This window comes from Lutjanus erythropterus, chromosome 6 (assembly GCF_056507025.1).
Source record: "Lutjanus erythropterus isolate fLutEry1 chromosome 6, fLutEry1.hap2, whole genome shotgun sequence".
NCBI lineage: Eukaryota > Metazoa > Chordata > Actinopteri > Lutjaniformes > Lutjanidae > Lutjanus > Lutjanus erythropterus.
Genome location: NC_139322.1, coordinates 961,537 through 979,892, shown reverse-complemented (window position 1 = coordinate 979,892; position 18,356 = coordinate 961,537). Strand labels below are relative to the sequence as shown.

The following is an 18,356-nucleotide window of genomic DNA, read 5'->3' as shown; positions in this document are numbered from 1 at the left end:
TTTTATTTTGCTTGAATATTGATATGAAGAAGTACAATAATAAAGTAAATTAAAGTCTTTTGTTTGAGTTTTTTAAATCAGATTTTCTCTGCATAGAATCACTAAATTCGATGTTGTTTGTTTGTTTGTTTGTTTGTTCTGTCAGCGTTGCTGTATAAGTGCGAGGCTCAGCGCTCCAGCTGCGGTCAGTGTCTCAAAGCTCCGGCGGCGTTCGAGTGCGGTTGGTGCACAGAGAACAGGAAGTGTCTCCTGAGACAACACTGTCCTTCACCGGAGCAGAACTGGATGCACCACGGACGACACAACCTGCGCTGCAGCCACCCGCGAATCACCAGGGTAGGAATCGAACCTGCGGCCTCGCCGGGCCTCGACAGGGTCAAATGATCTGAAATCATTAATCAATTGGTTCATCAACAGAAGACCAATCAGTAAATATTTTAATAATCAATCAATTCTTTAAGTAATTAAAAAAATCCCAGATATCATCATCAGTTTCTCAGTTGTGAGAAGTGAGTTTTTATCTTATATGACAGTAAACTGAAAATGGTGATTTATATTATTTTCTTACATTTTAGAGACCAAACATCAAAGTGATTAATCACATTAACGTAAAACGAAAAACATTATTATCTGGAGTGGAAGTAACTAATTACAAATACTCAAGTTGCTGTCATTTAATTGGCTGGCTGCCGGCTGTGAGGTCACAGGTCAACGAGAGACACAGCATGTCTCACAGCTGACACCTGAACACACACACACACACACACACACACACTTAGACATCATCCCTGACATCCTGAACTTCCTGTCTCAGGTCAGACGGACAGCTGACCAATCAGAGTCGGCCAAAGTCTCACTGAACTCCAAACAGCTGTTGGGAGGTTTTTTCCACTGAGGATCACTTTATGAAATATTTTTATTCTTAATTTTTTGATGCATTGCTGCAGACTAAACTCGCCAACAGGAGATCGAGTCATTAAAATGAGTTCAACTTGAAACGTGCATCAGAAACAAACACATTAATGCAGCAGGAATATTCACCCAAAAACATCCTAACAGAATAAAAACACTGACAGGAAACATTTTACTGAGTATATTTTGCTGTAGAACTTTAATACTTTAGTGAGGTCATTTCCAAACCTTCATCTGTATTTTAGTAACCGTCTGATCACAAAATCATTTGAGTTATAGAAGATCTTAAAACGTTTTTCTAAACTTTCCATATGTTTTCTGTGTAAAGATTTTATTTTTTTTAAAGTAACTAGTAACTAAAACTGTCAGCTGAGAGTAGTGGAGTAAAAAGGAGAAAGTAGAGTAAACTGGAAATATGTTGTATAGATGTCCAGTTCTGTTTTCTCTGTCTGGTTTGAGTGTAATCGATCATTAATAACTGATAATTGATCGACTCCTCCCACCACAGATTGACCCTCAGACGGGTCCTCGGGAGGGGGGGACGCGGGTGACGATCGAGGGGGAGAACCTGGGTCTGCAGGTGAAGGAGATCGCTCACGTGCAGGTGGCTGGAGTCCGCTGTAACCCCGTCCCAGCGCAGTACATCAGCGCCGAGAGGTCAGCGTGTGTGTTGGTGTGATCACGTGACTGATCATGTGGCAGGCGTGTGTGTGTCTGACTCTGTGTGTGTGTCTGCAGGATCGTGTGCGACATGGCCGAGGCTCTCCTCCCTCACTCTCCAGGAGGTCCGGTTGAGCTCTGCATCGGCGTCTGCAGCGCCGAGTATCGAACCCTGTCCACGCAGACGTACTCCTTCGTGGTGAGTGTGTGAAGGAAAATCTTTTTACAGTGCAAGGCAACAAGTAATGGGATCCCAATAAACAATAAACAGTACTTTTTGTAACCTATTTTGTTGTCCTCCTCTTCCTCCTCTTCCTCCAGAGCCCCAGTTTCAATCGTGTCCATCCAGAGAAGGGACCTGTCTCTGGGGGAACAAGGCTGACGGTGACGGGTCGAAATCTGGACGCCGGCAGCAGCGTCAAAGTTTACATCGAGAAGGAGGAGTGTCTGTTTGTCAAGTCAGTTCTGATCTGATGAGTTTTTATTTCTGTGAAGGAATATAATGAACAAATGTCAGTCACTGACCTCCTCCTCTCTCTCTCTCCCTCCCTCCCTCCCAGACGGACCAAACAGGAAATAATCTGCATCACTCCGGCCTCGGGCTCGTCAAGCTCGAGCACCGCCACCATCAGTCTGATGATCGACCGGGCCAAGGTGACGAACGCTGACACCAAATACTTCTACACCGAGGACCCGACCATCACCAGCATCGAACCCAACTGGACCATCCTCAAGTAAAACACTCCACATCCTCCTCAGGAATAATCAATAATCAGTCAGAGTATCGATCTGTGACCTGAGTGTGTGTGTTTGTGCGTTTGCAGTGGCAGCACAGTGATAACAGTGACAGGAACCAACCTGCTGACCATCCAGGAGCCCAAAGTCAGAGCGAAGTACGGCGGAGTGGAGACCAACAACGTGAGAACAACCTTTGATCAACCTTTTAACAACTTTAAACACTTTGCAGACGAGATCCTGCACTGAAGTAAAACACTGTAAAATACACTCCAAGTTAAAGCAAATATTATCAGTAAAATGAACTCAAAGGGAAACTTCAGGGTTTTTGAAGTGTGACTGTATGAGGTACTTATCCATCGTCGGTCGACACGCCCCCTGTGTATTTTAGATGCCTAAAAAAATCAATATCAGTTTAAGTGTAACGCTATAATTAGAATATTTTCACCACTTTACCTTGAAACCGCTGTTTTATAAGACAGATACCTTCTCTATAATCAAACCAAACTCCATTAACAAAATCAGCTGTTTTAGCTCAGAGAACAGAGGAGCCGTTGGTCTACTGCTGCCTCCGTCTGTTAGTGTGTTCGTGTTATTGTGTGACGTCTGTGAATCTGAACTAACCTTTTAAAATACCAACACCTCACAATAACACAAACACATTAACAGCTGGAGGCAGCAGCAGTCCAACAAGTCCACTGTTCTCTGAGCTAAAATTGCTGATTTCGTTAATGGAGTTTGGTTGGTTTGAAGAGAGCGGTATTTGTCTGATATAGCACCAGTTTCCTGTCAGCAAAGTCTGTCTGACTGCAAAGTAAAGTGCTGAAAATAAATGTAGCATACACTTAATTTTTTAGTTGTCTAAAATAAGGCGACAGTAGAGGCGTGTCGACCGCCATCTCCTGTAGGTAATCTACTGACTCTGGAGAAGCACCTCCTACAACCACACTTCAAAAAACCTGAACTATCCCTTTAAAGTATGAAAGTGTTTTCCTGTCATATCTGATGTTTTTGGATTAATATTCCAGCTGCATTAATGTGTGTGTTGCATTTCACTGCTGTATGTGAACTACTTTATATACTGTAGCAATAATCTACAGCAGTACTCCAGAGTAAATGTACATAGTTACATATTTTCTTATTTACATATTTCTACTATGCAAAGGTTTGTCAGGAGTTTTTTGTAATAATTTATTTGTTTTTATTTGTTGCATAAGTAGATTTAAAAGCTTTAAAAGTTTTACGTTTGCTCATTTCTGTCTTCCTCTGTAGTTCTGCTCTGTGGTCAACGACAGCACCATGACCTGTTTAGCTCCTGGTTTAGTTTACAGCAAACCAAACCCACCAGAGGGGGCGCTGCGGCCCGACGAGTTCGGCTTCATCTTTGACCAGGTAACACACACACACACACACACACACACACACACACACACACACACACACACACACACACACACACACACACACACACAGAGAGTTTTCAGTCAGTCTCTTTAGAAACATGTTATAATAATGTTGTATGAATGTTCTGGTCCTGTCCAGGTCTCCTCTCTGCTGGTCCTGAACTCCACCCCCTTCACTCACTACCCCAACCCGACCTTTGACCCCCTGGGGAATTCTGGGATCCTGGAGGTCAAACCAGGGTCACCCATCATCCTCAAGGTGAGAACAAACACACAGGAAGTCCAGAAGAAGAAGAAGAAGAAGGAGAGAAACCACCACGTTCAGGTCACCGGTGACCTGAACCACAGTGGTGGTTTAGAGACCAGAAGGTCACCAGTTCAGTCCCCTGAGCGGCAGGGTGGGTGGCGAAGGCGAAACCCAACTGGTCAGTGGCTGATCAGACTGTTTGTGGTGGGCAGCTTCCACGTGTGTGAATGTGATCAGGGCGTTTCTTCAAACAGAGCATCAGTCTCAGTGAAAATCCCCTGGACTGATACAGATTCAACTTCTTAGTTTATAAATAAAGTAGATTTTATTAGAATTTAATCTCAAGCCTTGTTGGTAACGTTACTCAGAAGACTTGGAAGAAAATTTGTTTTTATCCTCAACAAAATTTGCAACTTTTTTTTTTTTTTTTCAATTTTAATGTGCTGCTGCAACTTCATTCCAAAAAACACCTAAAACATCGCAACATGCAACACAATTTTTTAGAAAAGCTTCCATGAAATTAGGAATTTTAGGCCATAACAATCCCCAAAAAAGATCCTGGAGGAACTGTGTAATAGTCAGGATGTAGTTTAACTTCTTTGCATTGTGACGTATCTCACAGCTTTTGTTAAAAACTAGAGTTTTAAAGTAGTTTCAGCAACACTGACTGTACTGAAGTACAGGTTTGAGGTACTCGTACTGTGCTTAAGTATTTCCATTTTCTGCTGCTTTATATTTCTACTACACTAAATTTATCCGATAACTTTATTTTCTTCACAGATTCAGATTGATACAAAAAACTCAGAGTAATTATATAATAGATGAAGACAAAACTTTATTGATCGCAGAAGGAAATTCACAAGCTGCGCAGCACTCCATGTTCACCAATGATGAGCACTTCAATAATCAATAATTATAACACAGTAATAAATACTATTAAGAACTTTAGTGCTTTAAGTATATTTTGAAGTTAAGACTTTTGTACTTATGTTAATTTTCAATGCAGGACTTTTCCTCCTAACAGATTTTTTCTCCGTCTGGTTTCAGGGTAAGAACTTGATCCCTCCGGCTCCCGGGAACAACCGTCTCAACTACACCGTCCTGATTGGAGAGTCTCCCTGCCTGCTGACCGTGTCAGAGAACCAGCTGCTCTGTGATTCGCCAGATCTCACCGGAGAGCAGCGAGTCCTGGTGAGTGATGGGACCTTAGCCCCGCCCTCTTTTTTATTCCACCTGTAGCTGATAACTGAACGACGTTGAATGGTGACTTAGAACAGTGAACAGAACAGTTCCCCACCTGTTTTCCTTGGAGAACAGTGATTCACTCCAAACATCATTATAGGCTGAGAACCTTTATCTTTGGCACATGTCTCTTTTCTAGTCTAAGTTTAACATTATTTCTTTTAACAACCCCCAAAAATAGGAAAGAGCCCAGAGATCAACACTAAAAAAATTAAAAAACCCAGATATTAATGCTAAAAATGTTTCATAACCTCAGTGTCACTGCTAAAATTTGTCTTTTTATATACATTTACAAAGACTTTTGTATAAACCCTAACTTCAGAGCAGAAAGAGTTTTGGGGACCATCTATGATTTTTGCGGCACCCTTTAGGGGACCTGGACCTCAGGTTGGGAACCAATGAGGACGTTTGAAGAGAATGAATGTCCATCATGTTAAAGCTTTAGGGACAGAGAGAAAAAGAGAGGAGGAGGAAGAGGAGGAGGAAAGGAAAGGAAAAGAGAGGAGGAGGAAGAGGAGAAGGAGAAGGAAAGGAAACGAGAGGAGGAGGAATAGGAGGAGGGGGTCTCTATAAAGGTGAAAGTCATTAAGTGCAGCCACAGGGAGTCATGGGTAATTGGTCTGATGTCACAGATCAGAGGGTGACACACATCCACTTCTCTACCAAACAAACTATTGATACATTATTAAAACAATCGATTATTAATCAATACAGAATGTCATGTTAGAGCTTCATCACTCTCTCATATCACTTCATCATCATCATCATCAGCACATCTTCATCATTTATTCATCAGTTTGTTCATACGAGCTTTCATCTGTTTTATAATCGATATTTATAACCTGTGAAAGGAAACGCTTTAATAAAACATTCATACAGCAAAGATCATTAATATACGTTTAATATACGAGTGTATCCAGGTGTGTGTGTGTGTGTGTGTGTGTGTGTGTGTGTGTGTGTGTGTGTGTGGCTAAAAGGTATTAAACATGCACCTGATTTTGACAAAAAACAAAAAAAAAAGCCAAAAATAGAACCTTTAAATTCAGATTAAAAACTACAACATTCCCGTTGTGTCAATAAAAAGGAGCGTTTTATATTTATTCCAGCGCAGCCCTGATGTTAAATCAGTCCCTCCAGGTTGCTGCTTAAAATGACTGATTTCACAACAGCAGAAATTAGAGATAAAAAGGGTCACAATAGTCATGATTTCACATGGGGCTTTTTTTTTTTTTTTGTCTCAGTTGGAAAAATGGGCTTCCATACAGAAGACTGCAGGAAAGTCACTGCAGTAAAACGGCTAAAACTTTTGCATGCATCTTTTCTAACTGCAATATTTTTAGGCATCTTTTGCAATAAATTTGCAGGACCAGGTGAAAATTGCAAAAGAAAATTGAGATTTTTTTGTTATAATTCATTAAAATAAAACACAACTTGTTCCAGGGGGAACAAAACCAACCTCTGTTCTGAGTGTTTCTCACCAAAAAGGCTCAGAATTACAAAAATCAAAAAAATATCACACCAGCACAAAGTTACAAAATAAAGGTGCACAGAGTGTTGAGAATGTCTATAACGATGGCAAAACGCAGAAATAAATGGAAAACACTGAATCGGTTCATTGATACGTACATGTATGTATTGAATTTGCATAAATTGTTGCGATCGCAGCTTCCTGGAGGAACCGGCTCATGTAACTCTGTTGTTTTTCGTGTGTCTGTAGATCCTGGTCGGTGGCCTGGAGTACTCGCCAGGTACGCTCCATATCTACTCAGACAGCGCCCTGACGCTGCCCGCTATCATTGGCATCGGAGCGGGCGGAGGCGTCCTGCTCATCGCGATCATCGCCGTGCTGATCGCCTACAAGAGGAAAACACGTGACGCTGACCGCACACTCAAACGCCTCCAGCTGCAGATGGACAACCTGGAGAGCCGGGTGGCGCTGGAGTGCAAGGAGGGTACGTCGTGATGATAGAACAGGGTTTTTAGCCTGTGTTTATGTCTGCAGCGCGGTGCCAGAGTTCTGTTGTTGTTGTTGTTGTTGTTGTTGTTGTCATGTATTTTAGACACCTAAAAAAAATCTGTACACACAAGTGTACACTATATTTAGAATATTTTCACCACTTTTACTTTGCTGTCAGACAGACTTTTCTGACAGGAAAAGACTGTCATATAAGACAAATGCCACTTTCTGCAAACCAACCAAACTCCATTAACAAAATCAGTAATTTTAGCTCACAGATCACAGGAGTTGTTGGTCTGCTGCTGCCTCCATCTGATAGTTTGTTTGTGTTGTTGTGTGACTTTAGTGTTTTAAAAGAACAGTTCAGGTTCACAGATTTTACACAACAACACAAACAAACAAACAGATGGAGGCAGCAGCAGACCAACAGCTTCTCTGTTCTGTGAGATAAAATCACTGATTATGTCAATGGAGTTTGGTTGGTTTGCAGAGTGATATTTGGCTCATTGATTTTCCTTAAGAAAAGTCTTAAAATAACGATTATCTTTATCTTATATGTTTTATCCCTTTAAGGGGATAAAAACAAACCTTTCCCCAGAATCTGGTGTCAAAACTCCTCTTCCTCTTCCTCTTCCTCTTCCTCTTCCTCTTCCTCTTCCTCCCTGCAGCCTTCGCAGAGCTGCAGACGGACATCCAGGAACTGACCAACGACATGGATGGAGTGAAGATTCCCTTCCTGGAGTACCGGACCTACACCATGAGAGTCATGTTCCCTGGAATAGAGGAACACCCCGTCCTCAAAGAGCTCGACGTACGTACAAACATCTCTTCATTATCCTCAGAACAAACAGAGGGAACTTCACAGAAATAAGTCGAGCTGCTTTTAAACTCTGTGAGTTTGCGTGTAGTGAAAGTGAACCGCCCTCCACAGCCTCCTCAGCGTCTGGGCCTCCGTGCAGCTTTAATTAATGGAAGCCAGCAGGAAGCTGTGAGCCACTGAGCCTCTGTTCTCTGCGTCCACACACATGAATTAAACTCTCTCAGATCCTAATAACGAGGTGTGGAAGTGGATCAGTCTCTGGGTGGAGGCAGGATTTCCATGAATTGGATGAGAAATGGCAGAAAAGTTTCTTTGTCTGAGTCTCTGTTCTCAGCGGAGACGTTTTAGCTCCAGAGGTTTTCTGTCTTCTTAATCCAGACTCCATCTTTTCATGTTGTTTTTCCTGCTGCTTTAATCCTCGTCCTGCTCCACATTTACTGACTTTCTCATAAAATTTGGGTTAATATTACGATCTGTACAGCCAGACGCTTTCGATCTGAGCCACACACACAGCCTAAATATATAGAACAGCATCTAAAATATTTATAGTACTTCTGTTTTTGAGAGGCTGCAACAGATTCACCTGGAAGTTCATCATTTTAGGTGTGAGACTTTTGATACTGTCAGTTTTTTTGAGGTCATCCAGTCACCAAATAAGACAGTGATCTGAATGATTAGTTTAACTTCAGGGTTAAAGGTGATTTTATTTTTGTATAATTTATATAGGTAACTATTTTTAGATACTATCTGGAAATAATGATTTATTATCCAGTTATTGAGAAAGTTTCTCAATAGCTCATTATTTCAGGATAATAACTCATTATTTGAGAAGATATCTCATTATTTTGAAATATTAAGACATTAGTTTGAGATAATAACAGATAATTTATGTTTATATGAACTCATGAGGCTCGTCTGGCTGCACACTTTAGTTTTCAGTTTTGAGTAAAACAGGAACGTGATTAACCTGTGTGTGTTCTTCTGTGTGTGTTTCAGTCTCCGGCTAACGTGGAAAAAGCTCTGCGTCTCTTCAGTCAGTTACTGAACAACAAGATGTTCCTGCTGACCTTCATCCACACTCTGGAGGCTCAGAGGTCGTTCTCCATGAGGGACCGAGGGAACGTCGCCTCACTGCTCATGGCTGCTCTGCAGGTACCTGCTGCTCACCGCCGCTGACGCTCCGAGGCCGATCAATAAATATATCTTTATATTATCATATCATCTCATTCGATGGCCTGTGGCTGTGAATGTAACTGACTTAAAGTTTTAAAAAGCTCAATAAAAGGTTTCTAGCAGGAGAAAAACTGCACTCAGTGTTTGTTAACAGATTTAAATAATTCTCATTAATCTGTGAGGAAAATCATCAGTCAGACCTTTGAAACTCTATTTCAAACTTTCTACTCTGTTTAGACTGCTGTGATTCTCTTTAAGAAAACAGCAGCTGGTTCATGAAGCTGCAGTCAGACTGAAACTAATCAGAATGATCACATGACCCCGCTGGTTTCCTGTATGTTTTAGAACAGATTTTAAGGTTCTTTTAAAAGTTCCTGAAGCTTAAAATGACCTCGTTCATCCCGACATCACAGATTTTCTTTTATTTAATGTTTCAGACAGATGGACTGACGTCTCCAGCTGCTTTTAGTTTAAATGTTCGTTAAAAATGAATCATCTGTATTTATTGACTTTTATTTATTTATTTATTTATTTATTATTATCTTTTAACATGTTCTTGTTTTGCTCTTGTAAGTTTTAGACAAGTAAAGTTTAGTTTATTTTGTGTTTGTATTTATTTTATTTTGGGCTGCCTGTGTATGAACACTGATAATTCACAATAAAGTTTGATTTAGTAACTAAGTAATCCTCATTATTGGATATTTTTCAGGTGTTAACATCAGTTAATAACTGGAGTAGAGAGCAGATCAGTGTGACAGACAGATGTTTGTGTCCTCAGGGTCGTATGGAGTACGCTACAGTGGTGCTAAAACAGCTGCTGGCCGACCTGATCGAGAAGAACCTGGAGAACAGGAACCATCCCAAACTGCTGCTGAGGAGGTACGAGGTCAAAAACAAGAAAAACTGCAACAAAGAAAATAAAATCAGACTCTTTAAAATAATACAATTAAAGTCAGATAAATCTAAAATGTTTTAATTGGTGTGTGTGTGTGTGTGTGTGTGTGTGTGTGTGTGTGTGTGTGTGTGTGTGTGTGTGTGTAGGACGGAGTCTGTCGCTGAGAAGATGCTGACAAACTGGTTCACCTTCCTGCTGCATCGATTCCTCAAGGTAACCAATCATCTCCTCCATCCTTCCCTCCTTCAGTCCTTCCTTCCTTAATTGACCTCGTTAAGTTCTTCCTCCTCAGTCTGACTGTGACCAATCAGATGAGGGCTGCAGCTGATTTATTCATAGGAAGTGAAGGGGATTGGTTAAATCCTGCTGCTGATGAGTGTTGAGGATTAAACTGTGGTAATGAAGGACTCAGAGCTGACGTGTGTGTGTGTGTGTGTGTGTGTGTGTGTGTGTGTGTGTGTGTGTGTGTGTGTGTGTGTGTGTGTGTGTGTGTGTGTGTGTGTGTGTCAGGAGTGTGCAGGCGAGCCTCTCTTCATGCTCTACTGTGCCATAAAGCAGCAGATGGAGAAAGGACCGATCGACGCCATCACCGGAGAGGCTCGCTACTCTCTGAGTGAAGACAAACTCATCAGACAGCAGATCGACTACAAACAGCTGGTAACACACACACACACACACACACACACACACACACACACTTCAAGTATCATTAAATGCATCAAAATAAAACACAAAATCCTGATAAGGAAAATGTATTTAATTAAAATACAATAATCTCTTTGTACACCTGCAGCCTGCAGCTCCTCTCCAGTGGCCTCCTGTAACTTTGGCCAAAAAAATATATATATATAAAAATGACTAATGTTTGACATAATGGTTGCTTTTCTTTACATGTTAACTTCCATTTAGGTTTACACTGTAAAAATGAAAATTGAAAAAGTTTTACCAGCTACTAATGTTTGATTTGGATCATTTACGAAGTTGTGTTGTGGTTGAATTTGTTGGCCGGCGTCTGTGTGACGGTAACGTTTAGATGAACTTCCTGTCTGTGATCCATCAGATTAAGGACAGCAGGATTTTATGAGCAGCAGCTGTTAATTAAAAAGAGGAGAAGAAGAGATTTACCTGTCTCTGTCTTTATGTTGTTCGTCTCGCTGTGGACGGACGTCTGAACCTGTTGTTCCAACTTCCTTTGACACTTAAAGTATCATGTTTTGACTCAAATTCCTTCTTTACTTGAACGAGGGTTTATTGAATATTGATTACAGCGTCACAGCAGGTGATCCAGCTTACAGTCCGGCTCAGTCCGCTGCTGACATGACATCTTTAAATCACATTGTCAGAAACTCATATTGATCCAAACCTCCACTGATTTTCAATCACAGTAACTTTTTCTAAGATTTCCTCCACAAACCTGCATCACAGTCTGATCACCTGGTCAGCTGACAGCAGTACATCTAATCTATTTACACTGAATAATGGAAAATAATAAAGAGACATCAACTTAGCAGAGTGCAATATTCAAAATATTGTAAACATTTAGATAACATGTAATAACAACAAATTCGTTATTGGATGCAGGATCAGATTTTGCAGCAGCAGAACTTTCTGCTTTGTTTGGTTTGTTTCTGTCAGATAAAACCGACAGGCAGAGTGAACTCATTCAGCTCCAGAATCTGTCCAGGTTGTTTTCTGTCAGTGGTTTGAACTGACTGAGCAGAAGGTTCAGTGGATGATTATTATTATTGGTTATTGATCAAGCTGAATATTTGTCAGTTCTGCTGAAAAATTACTTAAAGGGACAGAGATATCAGCTGAGTATCATGGAAAAGTTACAGGCATCAACATGAATCAATATGGACAAAATACATCCAGATGTTCCCCTGGTGGCTGGCTGCAGTATAGGTCATAAGCCCCGCCCCCTGGGACAAACTAAAACATAAAAGTACTCATCAAATAAACGTTTCTGTCATTTTATTTTGTTCTTATCATGTTGATGTTTGTTCAAGTGTTCATTTTCTCATCAGTTTGTTTTTAATTTGTTATTTGATGATACAAAAATGAGGTTTCACATCATGATTGACAGCTGAGCTCTGCTCGCCATTTGGTCAACCAGCTGTGTGTGTGTGTGTATTATGTAAATTAATGCTGGGTTCTGTGTGTGTGTGTGTGTGTGTGTGTGTGTGGAGACGTCTTTTCATGTAAAGACTTTGTAATGTGTCTCTTATTTCTTTCTTGTGTGAGTTTGTGGCTTCATATTCAGCAGCTGGTCGATAATGATGTTTTCCTCACTGTCACAACACACACACACACACACACACACACACACACACACACACACACACACACACACCACACACACACACACACACACACACACACACACACACACCACACACACACACACCACACACACACACACACACACACACACACACACACACACAGTAATAAAGTTCAGACAGACGAATCCATCCTGACCGCTCGCTGTCTGTCTCTCAGACTCTGATGTGCATCCCTCCGGAGGGCGAGGCAGGGACGGAGGTGCCGGTGAAGGTGCTGAACTGCGACACGGTGACTCAGGTCAAAGACAAGCTGCTGGACGCCGTCTATAAAGGAATCCCGTTCTCTCAGAGACCGCAGGCCGACGACATGGACCTCGGTAAGTCTCACAGTCTTGTCAATTGAGAAATGTTGATCAGAGTCCAAAAAAACGTCCTCAAATGTAGTCCAGCAGAGCCACGCTGACGTCGTGTTTGTGTTTGTTTGTGTTGTCAGAGTGGCGTCAGGGTCGACTGACCCGCATCATCCTGCAGGACGAAGACGTGACGACCAAGATCGAGAGCGACTGGAAGAGACTGAACACACTGGCTCACTACCAGGTAACCATTAATCAATTAACCAGTGATCCATCGTCAAGAATTTAATCAATCTACTATCAGATAAACATCTGGAACATGCAGCTATTTATATGTTTCATCGGCTACACTCTTAGAAATAAGGGTTCCAAAAGGGTTCTAACTGAAGAAAGGGTTCTTTGTAAGGCAAAGGGTTCCATTATTAATTTCATCCAAAGGAGCTTTTGTAGAAGAAAGAGTTCTTCAAAGATTGTTGAAATCCTTGAAGAACTCTTTCAAAGGTTCTTTATACCCTAATATATAAAGGTTCTCAGTAGAACCTTTGGAATGTGTTCTAAATAAAATCCTTGGAATATAAAAAGAGTCTCAGTGGAACCCCTGGTTGTGTTCTAGACAAAACTCTTGGATTTTAAAAAGGTTCTTGATAGAATCTCCTAGATGTATTCTTGTTAGCACCCTTACAAAGATGGAAACTTCCTGGATAGAACCTCCAAAGAGGGTTCTAGATAGAACCAATGCACCATAAAAGGGTTCTTTGTAGAACCTCTCACAGTGGGGGTTCTAGGTGAAACCTTTCAGACGTTTCTAGATATAATCCTTCATGCTTGGTTCTAAGTAGAACTCTCTGAAAGGGTTCCAAGTGAACTTTTATATAAAGTTCTAAAAAGAACCAAAAATGTTTCTCCTGTGGGGACAAGCTGAAGAACCCTATATGGTTCTAGTTAGCAGCTTTATATCTAAGGGTGTATGTAACCCTGTCAGAGAACGTGGAACATGTTATCATGGAAAGAAACCTTTAATTGAGGGAAAAAAATACATTTGGTATTGTTTGATTGATCGATGAATTGATCGTTAATTTTACCAATGATTGATTAAGGACAGAGCAAACGGTTTGTTCTCTCTTAACTTTACCTCTTTAATCTCCCAGTTTTTTCTTGTACATTTACAACTAATCTAGGAAACAGGAGTTTTTTATTTTTATTTAGTTTTTGGGTCTAACAAACCGTCACAGGACGCAGGTTGAAATCGTTTCCTCTCATTGGCTGACGTCAGCGTGCAGCCTCAGTCTGAGTCGCGGTTCTCTGAGGGAGTTCTGCCGCCTTATCAGCTCCTGCAGTGACACATGTGGAGTGTATTCAGATTGTGGACAGGGATAAGAATCGACCGAGTTAGCTGACTGAATGGATAATTAGTCAGCTGATTGATGGGAGTGATTGGCTGATTGACTGATGTGTCGCCGTGTGCTGCTAGGTAACAGACGGCTCCCTGGTGGCGCTGGTCCAGAAGCAGGTTTCTGCCTACAACATCGCCAACTCCTTCACCTTCACCAGATCCCTGAGCAGATACGGTACAACAGACACACACACTCACACACACACACACGCACACACACACACACACACACACACACACACACTCATACACACACGCGCTCTGATCTGATAACCAATCACAGGAGGTAACTTCTCTCTCTCTGTGTGTTCAGAGTCGTTACTTCGGACGTCCAGCAGTCCTGACAGTCTGAGATCCAGAGCTCCAATGATCACCCCGGACCAGGAGACAGGTACTGCTGCAGCAGGATAGTTATATATAAATATATGTAGTTATGAGCAGTACTTTATACGTGTTGTTTGCTTTCAGGAACGAAACTGTGGCACCTGGTGAAGAATCACGAACACAGTGATCAGAGAGAAGGAGACCGCGGCAGCAAGATGGTTTCTGAGATCTACCTGACCAGACTGCTGGCTACCAAGGTAACACACACACTCGTACACACACACACACATACACACACAGTTTGGAGAAGCAGCAGGAGTACTGGTGTAGGAAGCTTAGCAATGTAGTGCTGTGGACAGGGTCAGCAGCAACACATATTTTATTTTGTCACCTCGAAACCACTGTTATATAAGACAAATATCACTCTCAACCAAACTCCATTGAGAAAATCAGCAATTTTACCTCGCATAACACAGGAGGTGTTGGTCTGCTGCTGCCTCCATCTGTGACTTTGTTGTTTTAAAATTTTAGTTCAGATTCACTGAAGTCACACAACAACACAAACACACTAACAGATGGAGGCAGCAGCAGACCAACACCTCCTGTGTTCTGTGAGCTAAAATTACTGATTTTGTCAATGGGATTTGGTTGGTTTGAAGAGAGTGATAGTTGGCTTTTATAACATTGATTTTCCTTAAGAAAAGTCAGTCTGACAACAAGGTAAAGTGGTGAAAATATTCTAAATATGGTGTACACTTAAACTGATATAGATGTTTTAGATGGACCTTTTTGAAGCAGCTAAAATGCCATTTGTTGCTAAGCCTGTCCACTGCAATTCATTGCTTAGCATCCGTGCTAAGTTCCCCAGACTGGGGGCATGTAAACCACCATCAACTATAGGTAATACACTGACGATGGATAAGTTCCTCATACAACCATACTTAAAATAATCTGAACTGTCCCTTTAACTCTCGACACAAGAGACAAAAAAAATGTTTTAGTGGTTTTGCATGTAAAGTCAAAGTTATTACCTGAAGGACCGTGAACGTTATCCATGCAGTAACTGTCGTGACATTCAAGTCTGGTCCAAAGAGGGTTTTTTGCATCTAAAGTGAGACATTTATTTTGTAATATTAAGTCACTTGAATTATGGCTGTTAAAATATTTAATCCCGTGCTTTGGTCCTCCCACAACTAGGGGACGCTGCAGAAGTTTGTGGACGACCTGTTTGAGACAGTGTTTAGCACCGCCCACCGAGGCTCTGCTCTCCCATTGGCTATAAAATACATGTTTGACTTCCTGGACGAGCAGGCCGACAAACGACAGATCAGCGACCCGGATGTCCGACACACCTGGAAGAGCAACTGGTGAGAGAAAATCACACGTTAGCAAAGACTTTTGCTACGCGACAGAGGCAAAAATATGTAAGACATGTTTCGTGTCTGTGTGTGTGTGCAGCCTTCCTCTCAGGTTCTGGGTGAACGTCATAAAGAATCCTCAGTTTGTGTTCGACATCCACAAGAGCAGCATCACCGACGCCTGTCTGTCAGTCGTCGCTCAGACCTTCATGGACTCCTGCTCGACGTCCGAACACCGACTCGGCAAAGACTCTCCGTCCAACAAGCTGCTCTATGCTAAAGACATCCCCAACTACAAGAGCTGGGTGGAGAGGTAGCTAACATGCTAACAAGTTAATAATACCAGAGCTGGGTGGAGGGGTAGCTAACATGCTAACCAGTTCATTAAAAGAACTGTGTGGAGACGTAGCAACATGTTAACCAAACTACATGATCTGGGTGAAGACTTAGCAAACATGCTAACTAGCTGAAATGCTGCTAAACATAACTAAAAGAGGTGGATGGAGAGGTACCTAACAAGCTAACAGTTACCACACTGTTAGCTTTAGGTTACCCTTTAACCACTTACACAGTTCAGTTCACACAGTCAACTACCACAACCAACTGCTAATTAAATTCAAATAAAACTAAATCACTAGAAGGTTAACAGAGAGGCTCATTAGTGTTACAAAGTAACTCCATCAATAAGAGAAGTGGTGACATACTGAACTTAAATTATGGTACACTGAAACGTCATATGTCATAAATCTTATTAATTAGTATTGACAGCTAATAAGGCAAAAGTAAAAGAAAAATTACACCATTATTATTGGATACTTAGATTTTTAGGTGATTATCTGAGTAAATTAACCTTAAAGAAACTCATTAGCTCATTGATATGATTACTTTGAAGTTAATTGTGTGTGTGTGTGTGTGTGTGTGTGTGTGTGTGTGTGTGTGTGTGTGTGTGTGCGTGTGTGTGTGTGTGTGTGTGTGCGTGTGTGTGTGTGTGTGTGTGTGTGTTGCAGGTACTACAGGGATATTGCCAAGATGCCGAGCATCAGTGATCAGGACATGGACGCCTACCTGGTGGAACAGTCCCGTCTCCACGGCACTGAGTTCAACACACTGAGCGCGCTCAGTGAGCTCTACTTCTACATCAACAAGTACAAGGAAGAGGTGAGGGTGGGGGGCGGGGTTTCATGTCTTGATGACATCACAGTTGCTGGGTGTCTCTGCAGGTCACATACTGGAGCTGTTTGGATACTTTGTGTGTATATTCTTGTGTTTAATTTCTGTCCGTCCGTCTCTGCAGATCCTGACGGCGTTGGATCGAGATGGGTACTGTCGCAAACACAAACTGAGGCACAAACTGGAGCAAGCCATCAACCTGATGTCTGGAAGCAGCTGAGAGGAGGCGAAGGACGAATGGACTTAAGGACCGATGGACTGATGGACGGAAGTGGGGATGGGGACAGAAGAATGGGGGAGGGGGAAATGAGGGCATTTTGTTTTTCTGAACTGTTTGAACAGTCAGCTGAACTGCTCAGTGTTGGACCGAACTGACAGCCACAGCTCCGGCCCTTTAGCAATCAATCCATCGGCAATTTATTTTGTCAATTGATCGATTGGTTGATTTGAAGACTGATTAACTGGCTGGGACCCCCGACTACCTCCTTTCGGTGGGTTTTCAGGGTGGAAAATCAGTTTCTGAACCGATTTGGATACATTTACAACGTGATGAACCTTCTTGATGCATCTGTCGGTTTGGATTTGGATTTAAATTTGCTGCAGGTGTGAGCAGGGATCGAAACGAGGGGGCGTGGCTGTGGAAACTAGGCTAAAGACTGAGTCAGGTTTCACCAAATTATGGTGTTTGGAACCATCTCGATGCTGGGTTGAAGAGCAAGAGGTCAAGTCAAGTTTCCGTCAAAGGTACAGACTTGTTTTGGTCTGAAGGATCTAGAAACTAAGCTGATGGTCAGAAGGTCACAGTAAGACCACAGGAGAGCCTCATCGTAGTCTGGATGGATCCAGGCTAAATCTCACAAGGTCAAGTCAATCAAGGCCTCTCTGCTGATGTCTTCATTTTGGTCCCTCACCTTGAATCCTTGGTCTTGTCCGTAAGGATCGGGATTCACCGTCAGACGTTCAGGTCGAGCTTTAAGGAAGAAAGTCAGTCCTGAACTTGTTTGCAGAAAGTTGTTTCAAGCTTTAACAAAGGAGAAGAAAGCAAATAAACTGATGTCCAAAAAAACTGATGACTTGACCGAACCTTGAAATCAGTGCTTTGTCTGGAAAGACGTGGAAGAACCGAACGAGCCGAGAGACACTTTGACTTGACCTTGGACTGTTCAGCTGAGCCTCGTCAGGATCTAGAAGTTTCTGAGTTGCTGTTCTAAATAACCACTCAATGTTTTCTCTGGACAATCACTCTGTACCACAGCACACTGAGCCCGATGCCTACTGACCGACCAGTACCTGTGTCCATGAACCCGTCACCCTTCTTTTCCTCTCTTTCCTCCTTCAACTCTTCTTCAGAACTTCACCTCCTCTTTGCTTCATTTCGTCTCCTTCTCTATCTTTACCTCTGCTTTCTATCTTTTCCTCTTCCACCCCA

The 18,356-nt window shown here is 42.0% G+C and overlaps 1 protein-coding gene across 1 annotated transcript in view; it reads left to right on the top strand.

Annotated features, from left to right (window-relative positions):
- Positions 1-18,001, top strand: part of plxna3 (plexin A3) — a 121,793-nt gene extending 103,792 nt beyond the window's left edge. The window contains exons 15-38 of the mRNA XM_084720144.1: positions 146-336; positions 1,421-1,569; positions 1,651-1,771; positions 1,894-2,030; positions 2,133-2,306; positions 2,397-2,490; positions 3,580-3,699; positions 3,850-3,969; positions 5,005-5,148; positions 6,917-7,151; positions 7,825-7,967; positions 8,973-9,128; positions 9,928-10,028; positions 10,191-10,257; positions 10,555-10,701; positions 12,547-12,706; positions 12,823-12,926; positions 14,154-14,250; positions 14,389-14,466; positions 14,544-14,656; positions 15,597-15,766; positions 15,858-16,070; positions 16,765-16,915; positions 17,052-18,001. Of these exons, the coding sequence (XP_084576270.1) occupies positions 146-336; positions 1,421-1,569; positions 1,651-1,771; positions 1,894-2,030; positions 2,133-2,306; positions 2,397-2,490; positions 3,580-3,699; positions 3,850-3,969; positions 5,005-5,148; positions 6,917-7,151; positions 7,825-7,967; positions 8,973-9,128; positions 9,928-10,028; positions 10,191-10,257; positions 10,555-10,701; positions 12,547-12,706; positions 12,823-12,926; positions 14,154-14,250; positions 14,389-14,466; positions 14,544-14,656; positions 15,597-15,766; positions 15,858-16,070; positions 16,765-16,915; positions 17,052-17,147 (3,281 nt within the window). The 3' untranslated portion in view covers positions 17,148-18,001. The remainder of the gene's footprint in view (positions 1-145; positions 337-1,420; positions 1,570-1,650; positions 1,772-1,893; positions 2,031-2,132; positions 2,307-2,396; positions 2,491-3,579; positions 3,700-3,849; positions 3,970-5,004; positions 5,149-6,916; positions 7,152-7,824; positions 7,968-8,972; positions 9,129-9,927; positions 10,029-10,190; positions 10,258-10,554; positions 10,702-12,546; positions 12,707-12,822; positions 12,927-14,153; positions 14,251-14,388; positions 14,467-14,543; positions 14,657-15,596; positions 15,767-15,857; positions 16,071-16,764; positions 16,916-17,051) is intronic.
- The last annotated feature ends 355 nt before the right edge of the window (positions 18,002-18,356 follow it).